At 53.7% G+C, this 27818-nt stretch overlaps 1 protein-coding gene across 1 annotated transcript; it reads left to right on the forward strand.

Annotated features, from left to right (window-relative positions):
* Positions 1–238: 238 nt before the first annotated feature.
* Positions 239–8549, forward strand: P2RY2 (purinergic receptor P2Y2; the record flags this gene model as incomplete). Its single annotated transcript, XM_079532484.1, is given in 4 exon segments — positions 239–430; positions 434–487; positions 489–538; positions 7469–8549. Coding segments are annotated over 4 exon segments (1377 nt in total).
* Between the last annotated feature and the right edge of the window lie 19269 nt (positions 8550–27818).

Consider the following 27818-nt stretch of genomic DNA (forward strand, 5'->3'; position numbering starts at 1 on the left):
AGGGGCTCCGTCCCAGCTTTCCCCCCCCAAACAACAGGCCTGGCCTTCCTCCCTTATCAGGCTCAAATAGCTGTGCCGTGATGCATTGTTTTCCCTCCTCAAACAAATGACATCAGAAGAAGGAAACAGGCTGTTTTTTTGGCACAGAGGGCCGGCAGCGGTTGCTCGGCTCCAAATGCTCGTATCCTCATAATGCCTCCGCAGCAGCCACCACTGCTGAAAAGCCTCTAAATAATAGATGGCCATCAGCTTGTTTCCCCCTTCTGCCTGCTTTACGGTCATCCTGGCCTCCTCCAGGAAGGTTGCTTGCAGATTTGGGGAGCCAACGCAGGAGTGGACTCAGGTGCAGGAGGAGGATCTGCCTTCCAGCCGTGGGTGCAGATGGAGAATGCAGAGGGGAGCGCTGGGGCTCACTTTGTGCTCACAGCAGTGAAATACCATGGGACCACCTGCAGACATCTCAGTATGTCCTTTTGCATGGCTCTACCCTACACAGAAGCCACCCAGCGTGCCAAATTTGTCTGGGTTTTTGCCCCAGGTGAGTAAGGTCCATGGGAAGGCAGAGCTGGACCTGGCCATGGTTTCACTCAGGCATCCGGTGCTCTGCAGGGCACAAACCCAGTGCTGATCCTCCAAAGCTTTCTGCAGGTTTTCTTGGGGGTTATTTCATGCCACGACAGAGCCCAGAACATCTCCAGAGTGTGGCTGGAGGACACAGATGATGCGATCCCCAAATTTGCATCCACTGCACCGAAAATCAACATTTCCAATTCAGGAACCTTGAAGGAATTCTCTTCTACGGCACAGCCTGATTTGCCTGCAAGTTCCTGTGGACTCTCTGCTTCCCAGAGGGGTTTCAATGGGTCTGCAGCCCTCTGCAGGACAGGACCTGTGTTTGGGAACTGCTCCTGAGAACACCAGCATTGCTAAAATTAGAGCCCAGATGGCCTCAAAGTCCCGCTGTCACATCACGTTCCCCATCCCTTCATTTCCCATAGGGACACAGCTGGCTCGTGGCAGGGGCATGCTGCACCAGCACCCATTGGGGCACAGCTTGGGGACATCTATCGTGGGACAGGGTCCCATACATGGGGGGCTGAAGCAGCTGCTAAGCCCTGGCTGTGCTCCTTCGGATGGTTTCAGGCCCTTTTTTCCCCTCCAGGTCTGATCTTGGGATTCCTTCACCCAATGGGGTTGCTCCGTGCCCTGGGCTGACTCCAGTTCTGGAGCATCCCCAGGGTGTAAGGTGGGTCCCCAGGGCCATCCATGGTCCCATCACTGGGTGGGACAGTGACATGGCCCCAGACCTGATCTCGTCCATGATCTCATCGTCAGAAAGGATCTGACCCCAGTCCTACCCGTGGTCCCAGCATGGGAGTAGAGAGATTTCCAGCTGCAGTCCCAGCCTTGTTCTCGTTCATTACAGAGGTGCAGAGTCTTGCTCCATCCTTGCCCCAGTTCCATCTGTTGTCCCATCACTGTTCTTCTGGTCCCAGCCCTGGTCCTGTTCATCGTCCCATCATCCTGGTTGGTGTCCAGCTCAGACTTCAGCATCAGTCCCTTCCACCCACACTCCTAGCCTTGGTTCCACCAATGTTCCTATCATCCTGGAGGAGTCCAGTTCCAGTCCCATTCCCAATTCTATCCATGGTCCCATCACCACGGAAAGTGGTTTGAGTGGGACCACCAACGGCCACAGCAAGAAGGGATGGGATCCTGCTCTGATCCCAGCCCTGATCCCATCTATGATTCCATCATTAGAGTGGGGGTCCAGCTCTGGTCTTGGCCGTGGTGCCATCACTGAAGTAGCAACTGGGAGACAATCTCAATCCCAGTTCTACCATTGCAGGGATCTGGCCCTGGTCCCATTTGTGGTCGTATCATCCTGCAGGGGGAGGTCCAGCTCCAACTCCAGTCCCAGCCCCAGCCCCATCCGTGGTCTCATCACCAACGTCTCACCACCAAGTGGATTTTCTGCTCTAGTCCCAGCTTCAGTCCATCTATGGTGCCGTCATTGAAAAGGGATCCACTTCTCACTCCTGCTGTAATCCCATCAGAGCAATGCTTGTGAGTTCAGCCTTGTTCCCATCCCTGGGGAGCCTGGTCCCAGCCCCACCTGTGATTCCATAGGTGAGGGGGAGAGAGTTATAACTTTGGTCCGATCACTGAGGGAGGTCTATCCCTACTTTCAGCCCCAATTCCCTCACTGAGGAGGTCCAGCTCCTGTCCCATTCCCAGTCTCATCCATGGTCCCATCACTGGGAGGGGTTTATCCCAAACCTCAGCCCTGGTCCTATCTATGGTCCCGTTGTTTGGGAGGATGGTGGGGGGGGTTCCAATCCCAGCCCCAGCTCCGGTTCCATTGCCGAGGGATTCCAGCTCCCGTCCTATTCATGGTTCCGTCACTGGGGGAAGGAATCTCAGCCCTGACCCTATCCACGGTCTCATCGTTGGAGGGGAAAGCGGCGGGGGGGACGGGGGGGGGATAGGGGGGATGGTCCACCTCCGACCCCAAATCCCTTTCCAACCCCTCACGGGGGCGGTCTGGAGCTGCTCCCGTCTCCTGTCCCGACCTCGCCATCCCTATTCCCGGGGCGGGGAACCGGGCCCCGTTCCCGATCCCACCCTTAACCCCGAGGGGAGGGCGGTGCAGCCCCAGATCCGCCCCGTCCGTCCCCACGCTGCCGCCGGGAGCCGCGCTGCAGCCGCAGGCGGTGGGAGCGCAACGCGGGGTATGAGCGGAGCGCTGCGGGGGGAGCGGAACGGATCGGCCCGGCCCGGTGAGCGGGGACAGCCGGTACCGATCCGGGGGAGGGGGACGTTCCTATTAAGCAAAGGAACTAAAAAATGCCTCCAAACCCCCCGAAACGGATCCGAAGACCGCAGCGGGAGGGCTACGCGGGCGCGGTGCGGACGGCTCGGGGTTCCGCTGCTGCTTTCTGCCCCATTGCTCACCGCGTTAAGCCGCTGGAAACTCTTTTACCCTCCGTCCCTCCGCTCCCCGGGGGGGTGACGGGGCTCTCTACGGCATTTCCCCGTCCGCAGCTCTCGGGGTGCCCGCTTCCCATTCACCGCGGCTTTTCCTCCTCCGCGCTGCGTCCCGCCGTCCCCTCCGCCGTCTCTTTGGGGGTCTTTTCCTTCTCTTTGCTCCCTTCTCACCTTTCTTTTTGGAAGCCTTTTAATTCCTTTCGGCACTTCCGAAAGCACCTCCGTGCCGCGGCGTTGGGAGCGGGGCGGTGGAGGTGGGAGTGGGGAAGAGGGGGAGCTTTGGGGGCGAAGCATCTCAGCGCTGTTTCTCCTTCGGTTTTTTTATCGCCTCTTCTTGCAAAACGCGTTTGGCGAGCCGCTGCCTTCCTATGCGAGCAGCGGCGGGGCTGCTGCCCTGAGAGACGGAGCGATGGCACTGCAGCCGGGCGCCTTCCTCAATTCCTCATTTACGCCCTTGTGAATGGAGCTGTGCCCTGTGGCCCTCAGCCGGCGGGGTGCGGAGTGAGGAGAGAAGCCAGCATTCAACCCTTCTTCACCCTGAGCATCCCCAGTTTGGGAGGGATGAGCTGCAGACCCCTTTTGCTGCCACGTAGGTGGGGGTGCTCCCCGTGCTGGGGTTCAGCCCATGCTTTGGGTTGAGCCCAACAGCTGTGTCATCTCCCAACCTGAAGTCATGTTAGTAGAATCATACAACACCCTGAGATAGAAGGGACCCGTTGGGATCATTGAGCTGGGCTCCATGGGTGATCCCTTCCAAGGGAAGCGCTTGGAGTGGCGACCAAAGGATTAAATATGGGCCAGGTGCTGTTTGCCTCCACCCAAATTGCTGGGAGCAGGGCCAGCCCAACGAAGGCAGCTTGAATTATGCGTAAGCGCGTGTTCTGTTGGGTTTAATGACTTGTTGCTCGTTTGGCTGTGGTTAATTGGGGCTGTAATGCGCTGCGGATGAGGGTGGGAGGTGTTGGGACCGCAAGAAGCAGAGGCTCAAGAGGGATAGATTCAGATCTGTGTGGATTCAGGGAATTTATTGGGGGGGTTCCCTGCAAGCTTTTTGCAGGAGGTTGGGAAGGGATGGGGCAGGCAAAATGGAAGGGGGAACAGTTTTAAGGTGAGACAGGGGAGGTTTAGGTTGGATGTGAGGAGGAAGTTTTGGAGGCAGAGGGTGGTGAGGCAGTGGCACAGGTTGCCCAAGGAGGCTGTGGATGCCCCATCCATCCCTGCAGGCATTCAAGGCCAGGCTGGATGTGGCTCTGGGCAGCCTGGGCTGCTGCTTGGCGACCTGCACACAGCAGGGCTTGGAGCTGGATGAGCGCTGTGCTCCTTTGCAACCCAGGCCATTCTGTCATTCTATGAAACGCTGAGCCTGGCAGCACCGTGTGCACAGGACACAGGAGGAGGAAGAGAAGGAGGAAGCTTAGCCTCTATGGAGCCATCCTGGAGGGAAACAGAGCTGCTTGGAAAGGGCAGATGAAAAGCACGCCGGTTTGTGAGGCTCTGGTTTCAGCTGCTCCCCTCTCCTGGCCATGCAGGCTCAGTACCATCTGCTGTTTCCTTTGGGTTACGGAGGATTTTGACTGCTCTCAGATGATGCTGGGTTGTTCTCTTCCCGACGTCTTGAGCAGCTCCTGATCCAGCGCAGGGATTTTGATGAGTCGATGGAACGCGTGCAATTAGGGCAGGGAAAACACCCACGCTGTCCTTGTGGCCTTTGCAAAGGAGCCATCAGGAAATATGCAGTAAATGGAGGGTGGTTTTGTCCTCCGGCACAAATGGTGCTTGTGCCAGAGGAGGCACCAGCAGATGCAAGGGGCTCTGCCAAGGAGTGAATCCCCATTAATTACCAGGGACGGCCCATTCAACCCCACCACGGCCACAGCTGACTTGCTTTGGTGACTTGGGTATGAAATTTGATGGGAGAGCGATGGGAAGGCTGAGAAAGGGGCCTGGAATTGGGATTTGGTGAGTTGAGGAGTGGGTTGGAGGAGGCCCTGGGCTCTCTGCTCCAATGCCTGGTGTGGTGGTCAGCAACCCTGCCCACAGCATGGGGCTTGGACTTGGGGATCCCTCCCAACCCGAGCCATTCAGTGATTCATGTCCAACCCAGCACTCCTGTGTGTCCCTTGGGTGCCCGTGACCTTGGCATGTGCCCTGTTTTGGTGACAGCCCCCTCCAGTCGATGGGACTCACTGTTCCCTGCTGAGGTGGATCCTGTTACAGGAGCATTTTGGGATGTGGGCATCACATGGCTGTGCCCTCGGGTGTCTGTATGCCCACGCAGATGGGATCACAGTGACAACGTGCCACTGGGTTCCCATGCATGGGTGGATCCAGACCAGCTCTGGGTGCCCAAACCTCAACTCCATCCATGGATGAAGCCATGCCTACAAAGAGAGCCAGCTGTGTCTCCAGTTTCATTGAGACTGGGCAATGCTCTCACACACAAGGCCTGATTTTTGGGTGGTCTCGTGTGGTGCCAGGGGTTGGACTCCATGATCCTTATGGTCCCTTCCAACTTGGAATATTCTGTGGTTCTAAGACCCCTGCATGGAGGAAGCCAGGCAGGGCGATGCCCTGAGGGTGCTGTGCATGAGGACACCTGGAAAGCTGTGCAAGGTCAACTGCAAGAAGGAAATCCTCCTGCCACGATCTCAGGAAGGACCAGGAGAGCTGGGCAGCAGCTGCTCCTCCCCAGGGCGTTGGAGTGGGTTTGCTTTTGGTTGTCACTGAAGGATTTTTCCTTCTCGGTTCCTTCAGTTATTTCCATTGCTTTCTCCCTCCCATTGTCCCCCCCCTGGGTTGGATGTGTGTCCCCTGCCACCCACTCACTGCGGATGCAAAGGGGCTTTGGCACAAGGCTGGAAAGCAGCCACGGCCCTGACGGACACAGTGGGTTCTGTTCAAGGAATTCTGGGCAAAATTGAGGAGAAAAAAAAAAAAAGAAAAGAGAGAAAAAAAGAAGGAAGCAAAGTGAGAGCGTGACAGCAGGGACAAGGCTGCCTTGTGAGCAGGGTTCTGTCTCTGGTTGCCAACCCCAGGGCTCTGTTTGCTCATTTTCCCGAGGAAGGAGATGTGCAGATTGGCACATCCGCCTTCACACAGGGCACAGCCCCCTCCTCAGCTCACAGACGCTCACCAATGCGTTGTTGAGATTTCTAGTTGGGGCTGTGGGACCCTGCAGGGAGGTGGGAACAGGGCTGGGAGCTGGAAGATGGGGTCTTCACAATAAGGGCTGTGAGGTGGTGCTGCCCTGCAGACCCTCGAGGTCAGGCTGCGAGCACTGATGGAGCTGTGGGTGTCCCCGTGCACTGCAGGCAGTGGGACCCAATGGCCTTTAGGGGTGCTTCCAACTGCAGTCATTCTACGATTCTGTGGTTCTCTGATCCCTCATGCTCAGATAAAGGACGCCGTCATCCCAGCTCTTTTCACCCAAATTCTGCTCTCTGAGCTCCTGCTGTGCTTGCATCCCCCATAACCCCTTCTCCCTCTAATGGTGCAGCAGCACAGGGCTCAGCCCATTGCTTCACCGGAGGTCAGCCCGGTTTGTTTGATGGGAAATGAGGCAAATCCATTTTAATTTGATTCCTGGCTGACGAGCTGGCTGGGCGATCGTGTGTGGGTCGGGTCGTGGGCACAAAGGGGCCCTTGTTCCTCCTGGCACAGACAGTGCCAGACCCTGTGTGTCTGCAGACACTCTTTCTAGTCCATTTCTTTCCTATCAGCTGCTCGTTCCCATGTGTAGCCACTGTGGGTGGTTGAGCACAGAAAGGAGGATCTTTGCTGTTCTGTAGCACAGGAGACAATTTCTGCTTGGCCCTGGTGAGAAAGGCAGCTTGGGGCAGCTGGGATTTGTTCAAGACAAGTCACAGACCCATAGAATGGCTTGGATTGGGGAGAACCTTAAAGATCATCTGATTCCTACCCCTTCCACTGATAATCACAGAATGACAGAATGGCCTGGGTTGCACAGGAGCACAGTGCTCCTCCAGCTCCAAGCCCTGCTGTGTGCAGGTCGCCAAGCAGCAGCCCAGGCTGCCCAGAGCCACATCCAGCCTGGCCTTGAATGCCTGCAGGGATGGGGCATCCACAGCCTCCTTAGGCAACCTTGGTTACCCCTCTGTGCCCCAGATGCAAAATGAGGATAGATAAGACTCCTTTTATGCGCTCAACCCTAAGTCCTCCACACTCAGGGCTGCTGCTCACATCAGCGCCCAGCTGTGAGGTCCCATGGGGATTCATCGTGCTGGCATGAGTGTGTGCCACCTCTCAATCATTGTCACGTGCACTGAGCTGGCTGTGCTGGTCAGGCTGTGAGCCACACCTGTGGGCTATGTCTTTCCATAGCTGTTGGGTGGACGTTGGGTGGTTGATGGCAACATCATCAGGAGTGTAAATACAGCAGCTGCAGCACTGGATTTTCCTTATCTAAGTCAACTCTACCAGGGATTTCTCACCTTCTTACAGCCTCTTTCCTTCCCCGTAGGGTGATGGCGAACCTATCAACTCCTCCAGCCTGGACCAGAGTCATCAACAGCTCCTTTGTTGCAGGCAATGCTGACAACAACACCTACAGGTGTGTGTTTGATGAGGACTTCAAGTACGTCCTGCTGCCCGTCTCCTACGGCATCGTGTGTGTGGTGGGGCTCTTCCTCAACCTGCTGGCCCTTTATGGCTTCATCTTTAGGATCAAGACCTGGAATGCCTCCACCACGTACATGTTCAACCTGGCCGTGTCCGACACGCTCTACGTGGTCTCCCTGCCCCTCCTGGTGTATTACTACGCCATGGGGGACAACTGGCCCTTCGGAGTGGGTTTGTGCAAGATAGTCCGCTTCTTGTTTTACACCAACCTCTACTGCAGCATCCTCTTCCTCCTCTGCATCAGCATCCATCGCTTCCTGGGCATCTGCTACCCGCTGAAGTCCCTGCAGTGGGGACACGTCCGCTACGCCCGTAGGGTGTCTGTCATCATCTGGGTGGTGACCGTGGTTTGCCAACTGCCAGTTCTCTTCTTTGTCACCACCAGCACCAGACGTGGCACCATCACCTGCCACGACACATCCAGCAAAGACCTCTTTGGCCAGTTTGTCATTTACAGCTCGGTGATGATGGTGCTTCTCTTCTGCATCCCCTTCCTCATCATCATCGTCTGCTACTGCCTCATGGCCCGCAGGCTGTTGCAGCCCACACGGGGCATGTCCCGGCTCTCCCGATCCAAAAAGAAGTCGGTCAAGATGATAATCATTGTCCTCGTGGTCTTCAGCGTTTGCTTTCTTCCTTTCCACGTCACCCGTTCCTTGTACTACTCCTTCCGGAGCTGGGATTTGAGCTGTCAGACCCTTAATGCTATAAATTTAGCCTATAAGGTGACCCGGCCCCTGGCCAGCACCAACAGCTGCTTGGATCCCGTACTGTATTTCTTAGCAGGACAAAGATTTATGAAGCTCACAGGCAACAAAATCCCGTGGAAGCCTCAAAATGAGATGGCAATGGGGTCTGTGCCCAACGGTCCCCTGGGAACCAGCAATGACACGGACACGACGTCCAAGGAAGTGAAATCCTAGCTCTGCCCCACTCTGTGGCAGTGGAAGGGTTCATCCCACATGTGATGGGAGGTGAGGATGCTTCAGGGCCAGAGGCCTATGGTGTTTGCAGTGCTTGGCTCCCATGAGTATTGCTGTTTGTGGCATGCATTTTCAGGGAGGTGACACCGTGGTGACAGGGACAGGCACTGTCCCTTTGCCTTTCCCTGCCTGTCCATCAACATGTGGCCCCTCCCCAGCGGTCAGCCTGGCTGACCTTCCAACGTGGTTGCAAAATCTGCTGAAATTCACACCCTGGATGCCTCAGACTGTTTTCTAAAGAAGAAAACGCTGCGTGCAAAAAAGCCCCATAGAGAAATCGGTCTGCTTTCCTCCAGGTTCCCTGGCACATAAGGAGCGTGCGTTTATCAGAAGTCTTTCCATGCCTTGGCATGGGAAAAAAGAGTTTTGATTCATGGGGAGTGTCAGCTGTGGTTGTGATAAACAGGTTGATAAAAGGTCGAGTGCAAACACTGCCTGCGGCGGGGACAGGACGCCCGCTGCTTCGCATCCCTGGGGAAATAATCTTGGAATCATGAAGGTTTGGAAGAGCCCTCCAAGATCCCCAGTTCCAACCCCAGCCCACCCCACCACGGCCCTCAGTGCCCCGTGTGCCCCTTTGCTGAGCACCTCCAGGGATGGAGACCTGCCACCTCCCTGGTGCAGCTTGAGGCCGTTGCCTCTCATCCTATCGCTGTTACCTGGGAGAAGAGATTGACCCCCACCTGGTCACCACCTCCATTCAGAGCTAATGCTCTCCCAACTCCAGCCCCTTTCTGAAGGATTCCCATTAAAAGGGGTGCTGGTGGGGGCACTCCCCATCCCACTGGGATGTACTGATACTATCAAGCTGGTCCCCGATTTTTCCAGTGAGGTCAACATCGCAGAGAACCACTGGTGTTTCCCAACAGCAGCATTCGTGTCTGAAAAGCTTGTAGGAACCAGTAGCTCTCTCTGTGCTGCTGCCTTTAACAGTCGCCTCCAGCTCTGTGAAAGTGAGGGTGAGCTCTGTGTGCCTTGTTTTTAATCATCTTACAGGCATCTCATGGTGCCAGCAAAGTGGTGAAGACCATTGCCCATTCCATCGGTTCAGTATTGATGCATCCTATCACTATTCCCCATCGTTGCTCAGAGATGTGGTGGATGCTCCATCCCTGGAGACTTTCAAGGCGAGGCTGGATCAGACCCTGGGCAACCTGGTCTACCTGTCCATGTCTCTGTTCATTGCAGGGAAGTTGGACTGGATGGCCTTTAGAGGTCCTTCCCAACTCTAAGGGTTCTATGATTCTATGATTGTCCCACTTGGAGACACTTGACATATCCCATAGTGACAGGGGAATATAGGGAAATATGGCAGTGCTGACTCTGCTTTTAGGAGCCATGCCTACAAACACGGTGCTGAGCTTAACCCCAGCCCTGTGTGGATGTGGGCTTGCATCCCCACCAGTTCAAAGTCAGCTGGAGGAAAGAGCCACCAAACCCTCCACCAGCAGGTCCGCGTGGCCCTTCTCTCCCACTGCTGGGTTAAGAACTGCAGAGCCCAGACACTCGGTTTCCTGGCCCAGCCCTGCCACGAGGATGCTGATTCCTCACCCCAAAAAATGAAAATTGCTCCTTCTACAGAACTGGTTGAGTCCTATTTCATAAAAACGGCCCGGGCTCTATTTTAGGGTTAGACAAACACTTTTGGTCCCAGTTTAGACTGATTCCTCAGACCTCTTAGTTTCTCCCATCCCTCCTGCCTATGAAGTGGCTTGATGAGGGTAAGGACACGGAGATAAAGAAATAGCTCGGACATTCCTGTGGTCTCAGCTGGGTGGAATTGTGGTCCCATGGAGGGCTCTCGTCCTGACCCACAATATCACAGCCACAGAAGACAAAGGAGAGGACTGTCTCCATGCTGAGCACCATCAGCAAAGAAAAACAGCATTTGTAGGGTGAGTCATCTCATCCAGGAGAGGATTGTTAGGGGGGTTGGGTTAAGAGGGGCATTGCACCTTTTTCTCCCCCTGGAGCTTCATGGGAAAGATTACAGTCACTGAGGTGAGACAAATAATAATCACAGAATCATAGAAAGGGTTGAAAAGAACCACAAGGATCATCTTGTTTCAACCCCCTGCTGTGTGCAGGGTCACCAACCACCAGACCGGGCTGCCCAGAGCCACATCCAAGTGAATGTGAGTGAATCCAAGTGAAGTGCTGGGCTGCTACGAACCTTTCTCCGGGCCAGATCTCAGCTGCTCACCCACCATTGCCCCGAAGCAGTGTGAGCACCGAGCCACGTGCTCTGAGTAACTCAATAAACCACGCTGCCAGCTCTCTCCTTTGCCCCGTTGGCACTCCCCCCCCTCACCACCTCCACTGCTATTGGGGTCCCAGAGGTTCTCCTCGACGCGGCTCAGGTGGAGAGCTGATGGAGGGGGCCCAACTGGAACTGTACATACAGGTTTTGTGTTCGTTTGTCAAAGCACTAACTTATACACACACACAAAGAAGTGGGTTTCGTGATAATAGCTGTACATTTTTATTTTTGTAACATGCAGGCGTTTCTTAGAGTGAATAAATGTGTTTCTACTGTGAGCGCTCTTCTGCCATCTCCTCCAATGCGAGAAGGGGAGGGTACTGGGGTAGAGGCTGAATGTTGTAGATATGTTCTGTAGATATGTTTTGTAGACATGTTTTGAGCTCCAGATGCACTCAGATCCAGGATGGTGAGATCCAAGCCGTGTGCTCTGCAATGGATACCTCCAGCAGTGAAGCTGTCGAGTCCATGGAGGAGCACACGACTTTGGGTTGTATCACATCCATCCCCCCAGCCCTGGCAGGCAGCTTCTCCAAGGCTGTTGAAGACCAGAAGTTCTCAGGTTCGTTTCTCCTAAACCACGTTCTTTCCCCTTCGCCCAGCTGCTCGTGGGGCCGCCAACAGCTCGTGGTGGAGTGAAACCTCTTCCTCTCAGAAACTTCCCCTTTTCCTCTGCAGAAACCCAGGGAGGGGGTTCCCAGTGCCTAACCACAACCCTTGTGAGAAAAGTGCCTTTTGTTTCTCCACTGCAGTTCATCCTCTGCTCTCTACCCAGCCCGGCGTTCGCTGTGTATCCGTGCTCAGGATGCATCCATCCCATGGATGAATTTATTGCAGGCCGCAATCAGATCGTATTGAAATCTGCCTGGCGTTAACCCGGGCAGCTCAAATCCCTTCGCTCTCATCCTCATTCCAATTTCTTCAGCCCTGAGATTAATTCTGCTCCTTTTCACGGTGCCTGGTCTTCAGGCAATATCACAGTGACATTTGCAGTAATGGGATCCCATGGAAAAACGCTCAGCTTTCAGTTTTCTTTCCTTTACAAAACTTCCCAGCCCTTGCAGTTGCTGAAGCAGCAAAACTCAAAAGCGTACACCCAGAGGAAGAGCTGCAAGAAGTGCATCAATTACCCGGTGCAGAATCTATGCTCTAACATCCTGCTTGATTTCCAGCCCAGGTTTGAGGCTCTCACCCCAAGGCAAAAGCCACGAGGATGGAGCACGTGCCCAGCTTTCACTTGTGGGCTCTCCTGCATCACACCCAAGCCTTTCGTGCCCTGACTCCTCTGCAGCCAATGCCAGCACTGACTCGTGTGAGTCACTCAAAACCCAGGAACGAAAGTTAAGCAAGAACAACGCGCGCAGACGGGGAGCACGGAGGTTGTGGAGTTATTTCAGAGCAACAAAGAGAAACCAGAAAACCCACTTTTTCTAAGTGCCTCTTGGCGCTGGGAGCAGGAAGAGAAAGTTGAGAGTGCTGCTGGTCTCCTGCCAAGCCAACCCCATCTGCCCCACGGCGGGGGTGGAGGCACGAGCTCCTCGTCTTTCTGCACACCGTCCCAGCACCCGGGCTCTTCCTTCCCTCCGTGTCCCTTCCAGTTGGCACAGTCAGCCATATCATTACCGTAAGCCACTCGGTGCGTCCGTCCGTTTCTCAAGGAGCGAGCCCTGGCTTCATTTGCCCTCTGGTTTTCCTCTTTGAGGCTGAATTTTTCTAAGGATCACAGCTGTCTGTCTCCCCTCACCCCGAGTCATTTCTGGTCCCATTAGCCGTGTTGTTGAACTCCAGCCCCGAGCTGGAAGGGACGTATCATGGAATTACAGAATTGCTCAGCTTGGAAGAGACCTTCAGGATCATCAAGTCACAGCCATGATCGCTGAGCCCAACCCCCAGCCCCACACAGCATCCCCGAGCCCCAACCCTATGGCTCAGAGCAGTGTCCCAGCACTCCCTGAGCAACGACCAACGATGCCATAACCAGTGGTGAGTGGGGAAAGGTGGTAGGTGGTGTCCCAAAGTTCAGCTGAAATATCTTTTTTTTCCCCTTTTCTGGGATCCAACAGTCTTTGGCTTCTCCAGATGGGGTGGATGGGGCAGCCAAAAAGGAGGGTCCCTCAGAATTTGCTGCTCCTTCAAAATGGAGTGAGATGTTAGAGGGTTTTCGTGCTGAAGTATCCCGCAGCTTTCAGAGCTGAAGGAAACAGTTTAAAGAATGGAGATGGATGTAAGTAAATAAATAACAAAATTAATAGAAAAGAAAATGGAAGAAAAAGAGAGGATGTGAAAAGAAGGAAGTTTGGGGCTCAAACACAGCTCCACAGCTCCACAGCTCGAAGCCTCTACTATGTGGTAACCTGAAGGAAAGGAAAATAATGTCATTAGGTTCCACGCTCCCATCTGAACAACTGTTTAAAAAGGAAATTAAATGGAAAAAATCCCTCCCCCCTCAATCTGTCCTCTTTTCCCTCTTCATCTCTTGCTCTATGCCATCCAGTCTGGGGCTGTTGGAATACCAATTAATCCAAAAAGGAAGATTTTTCCTTTGAAAGGGAGAGGCTGGGCTCTGCAGTCAGAGGACAGCCTGCTTGCAGCCCTGAAAACGGGGCAATAAAACCCTTTTATTACCCTTTCCAGGTTGGGACGTGCAGGGTGGGAGCCCATTCAGCCCCTGCAGCTGTAATGCACGTGTGCCACTCCTCTCTTTCTGCGTCATTGGGGTTTAATCACTGACATCTCCAAGCTCTTCCACCAGGCCCCGTGCAGCCAGCTGGGACCTCAGCTAGAAATGCCATTTTCCCCCAAATTCAGGGATCTAATCTTTATGGTTTGAGGGTATCTCAGTGTTCCCATTGGGTTTTGGTGAGGCTTGGACGTAGGGCGGTGGGATGCTACCTTTTCTCAGGGGGTTCTTTACAATGAGTGTTGACTGCAGAGGAGTGGGATCCAGCGGGGGGGTTCCTCCTCATTATCCCCTGATTTTTTAATACTGAATCCATTTTCAGCAGAGTCCTCAGCTGACACCAATAGGATGTGGCAGTGGGGAGCTGGGGGTCCCCAAGAAGCTGCCTTGCGGTCACCATCCACCCCGTGCCCGTTGCCTGCCATGATGTCATCCACCATCTGGGTGGCCATCACTGCTGTGACCTCATCCACCTTGAGGTCCTCGGCTGCCTTGGTGTCCCCAGCTGCCTTGTGCTCATCCTCTTCCCTATGGTCATCATCTGCCTTGATGTCACCCATCATCCATCATACAGGTGCCATCTCCTACCGCGAGGTCATCACCTGCTGTGTGTCGTCACCTGCCTTGATGTCACCACCTGCCTTCCATCCAGCCAGTCCCCCATTCTCCAGCTCCATCCCTGCCCACTGCGTGGAGGCTCGATGGTCCTTCAATTTCCTTTTTCTCATCACTGTAGGAGCAGGCAGGCTGAGATTTAACAATAACGGAGGCCATGGGTTGGGAGGCATCCCTATCACCACACTGCCAGCAGTGTCAGCTGGAGCTTCCCCAGAGCCACCCAGCAAAGGGTGCCAGATGCAAACTGAGTCCTGAATGCTGCAACAGCCAAAAATCCATAGGAAATTGCCAAGGAAAATCTGAAAGCCCCACGGCAGCACCCCCTGCTGCCTCCCCATCTGCTCTTCATTAGATAAACGAGTCGTGGTCTCCCACCCGGGTGGCCCTGGCTCAGGGACCCCCCTGCAGCAACTGGAGTGATGAGTTGGGGTTGGGATCAAGGCTGCTGCTTCCAGAATCTGGGGCTCAGCTCCAGTTGGACCCGTAGGGATGGTGCCCCCGGCCAGCTCTGCCCACATCCCACAGCCCCAGCTCCAGCTTGTGATTAATACCTCACTGGTCTGAACCTCATTCAGACTTTCTGGGATAATTTCCTAGAAATTCATCATTCCTCTGCCAGCAATGCTTCCCAGATGTTGCAACCCCAGCTCCGTGTTTGTCTGGCCCTGCAGCACAAAGAGCAGCACGTTGCTACAACCCCTTCCAATACAGAAACAGGAACCATTGGGTTCGGGTCTGGTGGGTTCTGTGTTGGACTCAGTGATCCCTGTGGATCCCTTCCACGTCCAAATATTCTGTCATTCTATAAATCGTTGTAACATTAATTTGCAGTGGTTGCTCTTCTTCCTGGTGCCCGTAGGTGGAGAAAGAGAGCTTCACGCCTTTGGGTTCCCTTTACAGCAAACTCAGGAGGGTGCGTGGTGCTCTGGGCTCTGTCCCATCGGCTGCCTGGTTTGGGTGATGCAACCCCTGTTCAGACAAAGATGTCGGCCTGCATAAAGCTCCACACCCCCAGGGGCAAGGGTGGCTCCTCCAGGAGACCAGGTATCCTTGAGAGAGACTTGAGATGCTGCGTGATCCGTGACCCGAGGATATGCAGTGAGCACGGGATGAGCAAACTCTGTGCAGGTCCGTGAGAGCCCATTTTCTGCCCTGGGGGTAGCACATCCCGTGGGGTTGAAGCCTTTCTACCTCGATATAGGTGGCCTCCACCAATCCAATGGCAGGCATCCCCAAACGGAGCTGTTCCAGGGAGCCCATCTCCAAGCCGTGAGGAGGATGGCCCCATCGAATGCTGCTCTCTGGGTGATGGAATGGCCCTGCCACCACTGCTCAGGAATAGCTCCACGCAGTCCCGGTGTTCTGCAGGCATTCACCCACCATGACCCAACCTCCTTGGCCATCACTGGCCATCACTGGCCATACCCACACCCATCCCCAAGCCAAAAACGTCCATATTGATCACTGGAGATCGCTTGAGGGGAACAGTTCAACTCCAGAACCATGGCAGACATCGTTGTTTTGGGAGATTTTCTTCTCCCAGAACGAAGTTTTGGTTTGAGAAGAGCAGGAATATTCCACGATTCAAACCAAACCAAAATAAGGAAGGGTTAAAGAACCAGACAGAAACTATTTGCTTTGACCTCCTGTTGACCGGGATCATTTTTTCCTCTGAAATTTTGGTTCAGCCACCCAGTCGAAAAATACCTCCTGTCCCAGCCTGGCCACTCTGTGGGTTTCAGCCTGGCCCCATTTAATGCACGGATTGTGGCAAGGGTGGACGCATGCTCACTGCCAACCCTGCATGGGGGAGGAATCAATCAGAGGGCTGAGAGAAGCCTGATTTGTCGGAATAAAAGCAAGACTTTGTTGTTTGCTTCGTTGTGCTGCCGATACAGCATTCACAAAAGCAGTGCTTGAGGCCAACCGTGAAAAATAAAGCAATCTTTGCCCGTGAAGAGCAAATGTTTACCTTGCACTCTGCAAGCTGACTCCGGGTGATCTCAGGTGGTTTAATAACACTGAAAGGGGCTTTTGTGCTTCCTTGTGTGACGGAAGATGAGCTGCAGGGGTTGTCACATCTGTGTGCCGTCCCTTGGAATTGTCCATTTGGGTCTTGGCCAGCACTTCTGAGGAGGATCCTCATTCCCCCTTGGGTCTCACCAGCTCTTTGCTGTGGACTTTGGTTCCTCCTACTCTTTACAAGTTGATCCCCAAAATCTATCCTGCACCACTGGCATTCAGTTTGCCATCTTCAGGCTGGATGGGGCTCCGAGCACTGATGGAGCCATGGGTGCTCTGTGGGCAGTGGGACCAGATGGCCTCTAAGTCCCTTCCAACTCAAACCATTCTATCATTCTGTTTACCTCCTTCCATGTCTCCCCTCTTGGACACCCTGTGGACTTTCTGCTGGTTTTCATCCTTCCAGTGACAATTTTCACCCTGCTTTTAGTGCAGGCCGCTCTGAAGAACCGTTGCAAAAAGTGCTTCCTTGGTCCACTTCCACATTTAATCTTCAGGATAGACTTCTAATTTCAAGAAGCATCCCCATTGCTCTGTAATTCCCCTTTCTGCTGTTGATTTCTGCAGTAGGAGCCTTTTGTTTTTCCTTCACTGCAAGTGTTCTGCAGTCAACAAACTTCCTCTGCTATATCCGTACTGTTAACCACAGCCAGGAGAGAGCTTAGCCCATGGCAGCTCAAACCCACCAGGACAACACTCAAGCACGCTCTGCCCAGTGGGTTGGACACACAGATGTCCTCTCCAAGGATGGAGTTCTCCAAGGTAAATGATGATAGGACAGGAGATGATGGCCTCCAGTTGTGTCAGGAGAGGGTCAGGTTGGATATCAGAAGCAATTTGCTCTCCAAAGAGCGTTTGGGCACGGGCTGATCAGAGGGGTGAGGAGTCACCATCCCTGGGGGGTACCGGAACCATGGAGACGTGGCACTGAGGAACTCGGTCAGTGGGCATGGTGGGGTGTGTTGGGGTTGGATGTGGGGACCTTCGAGGTCTTTTCCAACCTTCATGATTCTTTCGTTCTATGATTTCAAGACCTGAGAGCTTTAAAGAAGGCACCATCTACAGAAAGGCATTTTCTACAGGTAAAAGCTCACAGCATCTTGCAGCAGACCCACTTGGTGGACCAGCTCCACCACTGACTGTCCCAAGGAGAGAGGAGAAATGATGGTGACTCAACTGCAGAAGTTATTGCAGAAAATGTCCTTTTTTTTTTTTCAGCTATACTGTGGTCCTGATTACCTCGAGCCAAGGGGATCTCACCTACATCTTTCCAGGGCAGGGCTGGGGGGAACAGCAGGAACCTGGTCATCCTGGGGGACATTCCCCCCATACACAAGGTTCTGGTCATCCTGGGGGATGTTTTCCCCCATACACAAGGCTCTCTGACAACCAGTTGTCCTTCAGAAAGTCAAGAGACCTGGGACTGACAGGAAACAAATGGGGGTTTGAACTGTTCTATGGACATCTCCAGCACGAGGCTCAGGTTTTTGCCCAGGGGAGACAATGTGGTCACTCTGCCTGGGGACGATGATGCCCCCTGGCCATCTCCTCCAGGAACAACCCCTCGGGACAGGCAGTGACTTTCCCAACACTTAACCTCAGTCTAATTAGTCTGAGGAGAGTGTTTGTTCTGGCTTTTGCTCTCAACAGCTGGCCAAGGGCCAGGGCATTGACTTTGCAGCCTGAACATTGGAGAGACTCAGGGCAGACTTTTGTAGCACTATAAATGCCGTGCCCTGACCCCATCCATCACCTTTTGGCCGCTCAGGTCTTGGCAGAAGCACCACATGCCTGGTTGCTCCAGGAGAAGGGGAAAGTGATACTAAGGACCAGCATCCTTGACTCCTAGATGTCCAGCACTCACTGAGTTTTGCTTGGTGGCCTATCTGCTCCACTATCATAGAATCATAGAATCATGCAGTGGTTTAGGATGGAAGGGACCCCAAGGATCATCAAGTTCCAACCCCCCTGCCATAGGCAGGGCCACCAATCTTCACGTTTAATACTAGACCTGGCTGCCCAGGGCTCCATCCAGCCGTGCCAGGTTATGGCCCTTTTTCCCAAGAAAGGTTGAGATCTGTCTGAGTTGGGCACCCCGGATAACAGAGCAGAGAGAAATAGCAGTGTGTGCCACTACTGCAGCTTCGTTTGCTGGTTTTGGGCCAAACTGGACTTTTTGACACTCTGTGTTGTGGGCTCATGCCTCACGCAGCACCCCAAAAACCCTTTTCTGGTGCAAAAAAAGTAATGTTATGGGAAGCTCAGACACCACTGGTGCAGAGCCAGCCCTGTTCTTCTTGTGTTTAACCATGGTGGGTAATGGATGGGGACGTCACCATCCTCCCCTAAATATCCCTCTCTGCCATCAACCTTTCTCTCCGTGTTGTTCCTTCCGGCCTGAGGTTTGGAGTGCAATCCAGAGAGAAAGCAAAAATGGAAATCCCCCCAGGGCACAGGGGGAAGGAGGATGGGAAACAGCTGGTTTCTGTGCTGTGGTGGCAGCATTGGGCTGACTGTGGGCCAGGCAGCTGGGGGGCACGGAGACACCAAGTCCAGGGCACGGTGACCTCGTAAGCAATGTTTTGCCAGGCTCTGCTCCTCAGATGGGGTCTTGGTAGATGGAGATTGGAAAAGGGCTGAAGGGATGTGCCTGAGGCTGTAGGGTTGCAGTCGGGTTAAGATCCTGGCTTCCCAACCCGTCATCTTCCTCCTTATGGGCAAGACCACGGACTTTGGACATGGAGGAAGACAACAAGGGCCGTGGGGTCTATCTGGCAGGGATAGTGGGTGGGTAACCACTGCCTTGTAGGAATGCCCATCCCAGGGCATGGGGTAGATGTAGGTTGTATCCAGGGGGTTCTCTGAGGTCCGAGAGTCAGTGCTCCCTGCCACGGAGGGATAATTTGGGCTCCAGCCCCTTTCTCTTTCACTTGCTGATGGGAACATCCCTGAGCTCCTCACGTTCCTCCAGCTCTGACCAGAAGGAGCGACAGGCTCCCACCCAGAGAAATACCTCGACATGCTCATTGGTGTCATGGATTTGTAGAAAAGCCTCCATCAGGACTCTGCAAAATCAAGTACGTACGCCTCTAAGAATGCCAGAGCCCTTATAAATACTCTGTTATTCAACTGTTACCATTTATATTCTCAACACAGGCTTTTCCCAGCATTTCTTAGACATCCCTTGTCCCCATGCGGTCCAGAAACCTGAAACCTCAGGAACCAGCACTTCCCAGTCTAGAACTGGGAGGAGTCCACCAAATCCAGCAGCTCCTCCCCACGCGCTCGATGGATGCTTGTTGGTAGAGCTGCTGATGGAGCTCCTTGGTGGGCACAGTGGGGATTCCTTGCACTCCTCTGAGCATCACATCCCAAATGCAAACACATGGAAACGTCTCATGACATCCCCACAAGCTCCAGTGTGAGACGCAGCAGCTAGCAGCCAGAGCACATTGACACTCAGCTAAAAGAATCCATTCAATCCGGCAGGGAAGAAGACTAGGAGAAGTCCTAGGAAACATCACAAGTTCACCTTTTGGGACCTGGCTAGGAGCACATAGCAGGGCTTTTGTGCTCCTGTTATTATTTCCTTGCTGCCCTCCAACCTCTCATCCCTTTCTTGACCCCATAGGGCACATCCTTCACATCCCCCCCAGGCTTGGTCCAAAGCCCCCCTACATATGGGCTGGATAAATCCTCCTCAGGGCAGCAGGAAAGAACAAATATTTGGCTCTGCATGTGTTTCTTTTATTATTATTATTATTTTATTTTCACGTGCATTATTTCTAAGGAACCATCACAGACCGTGGGAGGTCACTGTAATTCAGCAGCAGACAGCTAAAAGCTCTGCATAATCTCAGGCCTTGTCCCCACAGCATTTAGAAATCGCTAGGTGATGCCCTTTGAGCTCTTTCAAAAACAAAACTCAACGCCGGGAGAACGGATAAACCACTGATCCAAAGGGGAAGGGATGCAGGCACATCCGTGAGGACAACTGAACCAGGAAGCAAAGAGCAATGCTAAAGCCAAAGTGATGGGGTGGGGGGAAAGAAGCATTTGCAGCACCCTGCACCACGCAGAGGAATATGAGCTTGGCATTGGGTGGTCAACACCAACATATCAAGCACAGAGAAGCCCTGTCTGAATGCTTTATGCCCAATTCCCAACAGCTCCTACTGGACCGTGGTGCTGATGGATGCCTGCTCGGATATAGCAGTGATCTGTAACCTCAAGGATGCAGAGGGCAGCAGCAGAGTAAAGCAAACTATCTGAATGCACGTGATTTTGGACCTTGGTGGTGCAGCCCAGGGTTGCCCAGCCCCATTGCAAATGGAACATTTCCCTGCTCTGCAGCCCGATGGCCATCCTCCAGCACCTTATCTCAGTGGGTTCCTGTGTCCCTCACAGCCCTTACCTCCCTCCAAACATGCTCCTCATGCTCATAAACTGCGAGTACATCCCATCCCTACCGGCTGGTTTTGCAGGCTGGGTGAGCACAGCAGCATGAAAGGAGTATTTGGGGCTGCAAATTGGTTTTATCCATTCTTCCTCTTTTCTTTCACTTCTTTTCTTCATTTGCCCCCTCACTCTTCCTCTCTTTTTTTTTTTTATCGTGGAGAGTCACATCACGGCCTCGGTCTGTCTGTCTCTGCTTATCTGCAGTGGGACAGAGGGGCCAGATGCCCCCCACGGCGCTGAGCAGAGAGGCTGCAGAGGCAAAGCACAGCCTGGAGCCTGCCCAGCAGGACTGTTTGGGCTGAAGGGAGCACTGATTAGAGCTGCTCAAGGCCCCAAGAAAGCTGACTTCAGTGTTACAGCAACAAGGGTGCAGGATGGGAGCCATCTGCCCCTGGCTGCTGGGCACTCGGTGCCTGTCCCACTCCCTTCTTCTCCCCAAGTTCATGGTGCCATTGGGATGATGCCCATTTGGGACAGAAGAAGGATGATGCCCGTTTGGGACAGGAGACAGGATGGAAAGCATCTGCCCCTTCATCCAGCAAATCCCTCTGCAACCTTCACTTAACCAAGCAGTGGTTCTCCAGCCCATCATTTCGCTTGGTTTTTACCCAAACCAGCTGCTATCTTGGCTCCACCAGCCCCCAAATTCAGGGATTACCCCAGTCCAAACATTGGTGGCCAGCAATACCAGTGTCCACAGAGGTGCCGTAGCCTGGGGAGCAGATATTTAAAGCAAAGCAGGATGAGATGCGTTTCTGTGCTGAGCACGGATCCGTGCATCACGCCCACCATTCCAGCTCCAGCTTCATCCTCGTCCTCATTCTGAGGGATGTGATCAGTGGGCATGGAGGGGGGGTGGGTTGAGGGTTGAGGTTGGGGATCTCAGTGTTCTTCGCCAACGTTAATGATTCCACGATTCCATTGTTTCCTATGAGTGCAAGTGGTTCTCAGTGAACGTTCTCCACAACAGCAGTGATGGGAATTGGAGCCTAATGCCCATGAAATCCTCAAGTTTGGCATTTTGTACCAAATGCATTGAGATGCCAGCGATGTGGCTGATGCCCTCTCCCTGGAGACTTTCAAGGGGAGACTGGATCGGGCTCTGGGCAACCTGATCTAGCTGTGGTGTCCCTGTGCATTGCAAGGGAGTTGGACTGGATGGCCTTTAAAGGTTCCTTCCAACTCTAAGCATTCTATGATTCTATGATTCTATGAGTCTATGCTCAGCCTGGCTTGGCACACTCCTGGAAAAGTAAGGATCTACCCCCTCTGGGCATAGATAGTTCTCCTCGCCATCTATAGAAAACAGTTTAAAACTAAAAGGGGAAATTTAGGTTAGCTTTAGAAGGAAATTCTTTACTCACAGGGCAGGGAGGCCCTGGTGCTGCTGCCCTGAGCTGTGGATACCCCACTCCTGGAGGTGCCCAAGGCCATGGATGGGGTCCTGAGCACCCCAGGCTGGTAGGGGGCACTCAGCCCGTAGCAGGGTGTTGTAAAAAGATGATTTCAAGGTCTGTTCCAACCTAAGTCATTCAATGATTCTATGATAATATGATAAAATATTTCTCAAGACATCGCTCCAATGCATTTGGACTCATCAGTACAAAATCAGTCATCTAGGAAGGGACGGCCAGCTCTTGCAGATCCTCAGGCTCTCCTTCTGAAGGGATGCAATGCTTCCAGGTGTTCCCCACCCCAAGCTGTGCCTGTGCTCCCATTCCCAAGCAGAGCAGGTGAAGCAGTCACCATGCCCTGATGGTTCTCCATACGCAGACCTCTCATTCTCTCAGGCTGGATGTGGCTCTGGGCAGCCTGGTCTGCTGGTTGGCGACCCTGCACACAGCAGGTTGAAACTAAATGGTCACCGTGGTCCTTTTCAACCCAGGCCATTCTGTGATTCTATGATTCACCCCGAAACATGACGTCCCCACCAGCTGTGCTGACATCTGGGCTTTGCTCTCCTGCAGGAGCGCTCACGTCAGAGGACAGAAGTTCACCCACTTCAGGCAGAGCATTTCTCTCTGATCTGGTGACAAACACGTGGTGCTCCTCCTCCGCAGCACATCTGGGGAGGGAGGAGGGGGATGAGCTCACTGTGTCACCGCAGGGTCACCGTGTGGGGCGAAGGGACCCTTCGTGCCATCCCTGATGGGCGCTGTGGGTAAGAGAAAGCCCCACGCCAGGGCTTCCAAGAGATTGGCATTAGCAGCAAGCACAGCCGATGTCCCTTGAGGGAGTTTGCCTCCTGAATTAATCTGCCAGCCACTCGGTCCTAACTCGCCGTCGTTTGGGATTGTTTCATCCCACAGAGTCGTGGTTTCTGAGAGTCCCTTGGGGAAGTCAGTGATGGCAAAGGAGAAGCTGCAGATCAGGTGGCAGGAAGCAGAACTAGGTGCTGACATTGATTCAGTTCCTTGTAGACGGGAGGAGAAACAAAGTCTGTGTGAGGGATGGGTGCCAACCCCAGGTCTAGGATTTGCACATCTGTAAAGGCAAGGCAACGAGAGACTGCTTCTTTCCTGCCTCCTAAATAGGAGGTCACACACACAGACTGTTGACAAGGTTTAGAAACCACCACTAAAGGAAGGAATTAGGAACAAGCTCCAGCAGGGTGATGTGGAGCAGGGTAACCAGGGCTGTGCTGAGTTGGGTTTTGAGCATCTCCAAGGATGTGGAGGCCACACAACCTCAGGGGGCAACTTCAACCACCCTCTCAGTAACAAAATATTTTCCTTGTGCTTGAACAGAATTTCTTGCCCCGTGGCCCCACTCCGAAGAGTTAGACTCTGCTGTCTTTATTCCCACCCCATCAGGCATTTATAGAAGTCAGTGAGATCCCCTTGAGCCTTTTTATCTGCAGGGTGAACACTTCCAGTTCTCCATTTCTCCTGATACTGAAGATGCCCCAATCTTATCATCATCCATCCAGCCCTGTACTGGACTCAGTTATGGCCATGTCTCTTGAAGACTTGACTACTGGTGTTGCTCAAGCCTGGGTGGGGGGTCAAGAAGGGATCTCCTCTCTGGATTTGGCCATGGAAAGCTGAGCTGGGATCTTGGGCAGTCTCAGCCCATCTGATCTCCAGCCATAATGCTTGGCTGGATGGTTGGACTTGGTGATCTTAGTAGCCTTTTCCAGCATTAATGTTTTGATGATTCTATGGCTGATTGTGTTCTGGGCAGGTTATGAGGGATGGAAGCAGTTGGTTTTCCATTGCTTTCGTATATGAATGTTGATGGAACTCACCAAAAGGCAATGTTCTGCAGTAGGTTTCAAAGCAAATTTTAAGAGCCATATACACAAACTGCCCAGCAACCTAGAGGAGGAAAGAGGGAAATAACCAGCTGGAAGGACAGTTCTACTATTTAAAAGTTCCTGAATAATTTCTATTAAAAAAAAAAAAGAATAACCAACTGTTACTCATTTCACTTAAAAATAGACTCTCCTACAGTTGGGACAGAGCTGCATTGCCCCATGCCAGGACAGGAGAGATGTGTGGAGGAAGGACCTTCCCAGACCTGCCAAAGTTTTCACCTGCTCCAGCTGCCTTTAGGTGAGAGATCCATCCGGTCCCTTTTTCCAGCACCACATGGATTTTAATGCTGAGAAATTTCCAAAGCTCTGAGGCTCTGCTTCTGTGCTTGCCTTGGAGCAAGGCCATAGTGTGAGTCACCAGACGCTTGCAGTTTGTTTAGTACACCAGTTTGGGCTCTATTGAATTTCTAGGAGGGAATTTAGTCCATAATCCCAATCAGTAAACTGTCAAGGAGGAGGAAAAGGAAGAAGAGGAGGAGAAACCAGTCAGTTCGGTGGTCATGTTGCCACGAGCCATTTCTCATTGTCTGCGGTGTGAATATATCCTCCTTACATCACAACCCCATGACCTACATGGCAGTCTCACAAACTGTGTGCACATAATTGTCTTTTCCAAGCCCTGTGTGGTGCCTACAGATTTACCGTGGATGCAAAGGAGGGATGCAGTCCATTGGAGACGCCTGCTTAGAAGACATCCAGAGAAGTCATTGATGTGTTGACCCCTGGACCATAGGATGCCCCAGAAATACCAGAGACCTGTTGAGTCACCCAAGGCCCCTCTTGCAGGACCTGAAGATGCCTACAAGAAAGCTGGGGAGGGACTTTTTATATGAGCAGGTAGCGACAGGATGAGAGGAAATGGCTTTAAGCTGCAAGAGGGTAGGTTTAGAGTAGGGATTGGGAGGAAATGCTTTCCTGTGAGGGTGGTGAGACACTGGGCCAGGTTGCCCAGCCAGGCTGTGGATGCCCCCTCCCTGGAAGCAGTGAAGGCCAGGCTGGATGGGGCTGTGAGCAACCTGGGCTATGGGAGGTGTCCCTGCGTGCAGCAGGGGGTTGGGAGTGGGTGAGCTTCAAGGTCCCTTCCAACCCAAACCATTCTGTGATACCATGACAAACAGGTGCATAAGTAGAAAGAGATGGTGACAATAAGGCAACCCCCCTCAGAGCTCATGGTTTGGATGTGACAAGATGGAAGAAGCTCTGTAGGTGAAAGGAATGAGAAAGATTATTCTGAAGGTTTTTACGTGAGTCTTTAATTCAGTGTTATCTTCTTGGTGGTCGTCTGGTGGTCGAGGCAGGAAGGCTGTCAGTCTCATTGCTCCTAGACTTCCATCCTTGGTCCAGTAATTCCAGTGCCAGCACCTGCAGTGGGGCCAGGGCTCAGCAAAGCGGTATGAAATGTTGGGGTGAGGGCAGGGGGATATTTGGGAGCTTTCCTGATCCTGTAGGAGCACGACAGGCTGCAGTTTGGAGCTTTTCTGTAGGACACCAGTTTGGATGTCTGAGCTGCAGCACTTTGGCTCATCTGGTGCCATTAGTGTTGGGCTGTAAATCTGCAAGGCAGAGGGGAAGGCAGAAAGGAGCAGCCTCCTGCCCTGCTGCCCTGTGCTGCTGCCCCTGCACAGCCCTGCTCACCGGGTTGCTGCTCTGCCAGCCATTTCCATGGCCGTGTGGGGCTGCCTGTGTCCCCAGGGCTGTATTGGAGGCACGGAGAGCAGATGGAGAGCTGAGGACAGGCGCGTGTCCTCCTCTGGTTCCATCTTGGAGCGGATGCCCTTCTGCAAGGCAGAGGGGAAAGCAGGCAGAAAGGAGCAGCCTCCTGCCCTGCTGGCCTGTGCTGCCCTCCCCTGCACAGCCCTGCTCACTGGGTTGCTGCTCCGAAAATGGTTTCCTTGGCCATTTGGGTCACCAATGCCACGTTGACACAGGCTCTGCGTTTTGCAGGACTGGTGGCAACACCTGGAGTGGGGTCAGGACTCAGCACAGCAGCACCAAATGTTGGGGTGAGGGCAGGGAGATTTTTGGGAGCTTCCCTGATCCTGTGGGAGCATGGCAGGCTCCAGTTTGGAGCTGACTTATCTTTTCTGTAGGACACCAGTTTGGAGGGCTGAGCTGCAGCACTTTTGGCCATCTGGTGCCATTTTTGGGGGGGCTGTCCATCTGCAAGGCAGAGGGGAAGCAATAAAAGGAGCAGCCTCCTGCCCTGCTGCCCTGTGCTGCCCTCCCCTGCACAGCCCTGCTCACCGGGTTGCTGTCCCCAGGGCTGTGAGGAAAGGCCACTGCAGTCAGCAGGTCCGGTGGCAGCACCTGGAGTGGGGTCAGGACTCAGCACAGCAGCCCCCAACATTGGGGCAGGGCAAGGGAAAGCACGGGGAGCTGGCAGGGTCCCGCCGGAGCGAGGCGGGCTGCAGTTTGGGAGCGACTTATCTGTGGTGTGGGTGAGCACAGGAGCGTCTCGCCGTCCTGCTGTGTCCCTGTCCCCGCGTGTGGCTGTGAGGCAGAGGAGGAGCGGCGCCATCCATCGCCATGGGCTGCTCCTGCCCGCCACAGCCCTGGCTCCCTCGGTCCTCGGCGGCGCTCTGGGGCTGGCACTGCCCTTGTGCTCAGCATTCCGGGCTGCTGTGACAGCAAGCTGGCTCTGGAACACAGCCCCCCCAGCGTTGTGCTCTTGTGACGTGGCTGTGCCGGCTGCAGGGGGCTTCCTGGAGCTGCTGGCTGCCCCTGGCAACGTGGCCGTGCCATAGCAGGGCTGGTGCTGCCTGGCGTGGGGCTGCTGCCTTGCGCCGTCCGTCCAATCAATGATGCGTTGTTCATCCCGGAGTGTCTGATGGTGCTTTGGCCATGGCAGCATGAGCGTCACTGCGCGGTGTGTGAGAAGAGGAAGGCCATCTTTGGCATCCAGCTTTGCCACGTAATCGGGGGGCTTGGATTGCAAGCAGCCAGGGAGGGGATCCTCAGTGCATCCCGCTTTGAGGCTGGTGGTGGGAATGGATGCTGTGGGCCTGAGCTGGCTGCCAGGGCAGTAAGAGAGCAGCAAAGGTGCAGGATAAGGGAAGTGCAGTAGGGAAATGTGCCTGCGTGGGAGCCCAACTCAGATGCCTGCACACGAATGCACAGAGCATGGGGAAGGAGCCACAAGTGTGTCAGGTGTGTGTGTGCCTACAGGGCTGTGATGTCACTGGCATCACTGAGCTGTGGTGGGATGGCTGTCATGAGTGGAGTGCAGGAATGGAGCAGGCTGCTGGCGGACCTGATAGCGGCCTTCCAGGACCTGAGGGGGACCTACAGAAAAGCTGGGCAGGGACTTTTTATGTGGGCAGGTGGAGGCAGGATGAGGAGAAATGGCTTCCAACTGGAGGAGGGTAGGTTTAGAGTAGGGATTGGGAGGAAATGCTTTCCTGTGAGGGTGGTGAGACAGTGGTCCAGGTTGCCCAGCCAGGCTGTGATGCCCCGTCCCTGGAAGCACTGAAGGCCAGGCTGGATGGGGCTGTGAGCAACGTGGGCTATGGGAGGTGTCCCTGCGTGCAGCAGGGGGTTGGGAGTGGGTGAGCTTCAAGGTCCCTTCCAACCCAAACCATTCTGTGACACCATGATTCTACTGTCACGTCCCTCCACCAGCCTTCCTGGAATCACAGCTTCTCGTACACTGTCCTCGTTATTTTTCTGGTTTTATTTTAATCCTCTTTGTTATTGTTCAGCTTCCCTTCAAGTCAGTGCTTCTAAGGATCCAAGAATAGAGATTCACATCAGATAATAACAGGAAGGAAAAGGGAATGCCTAGGATTACTGGACGCATTAAATTAAATCTATTTCACAAGTCTATCACCAAAGGCTCTTCCCCCGGCCTCAGTGGAA

The sequence above is a fragment of the Tetrao urogallus genome (assembly GCF_951394365.1).
Source record: "Tetrao urogallus genome assembly, chromosome: 1".
NCBI classification, from domain to species: Eukaryota; Metazoa; Chordata; class Aves; order Galliformes; family Phasianidae; genus Tetrao; species Tetrao urogallus.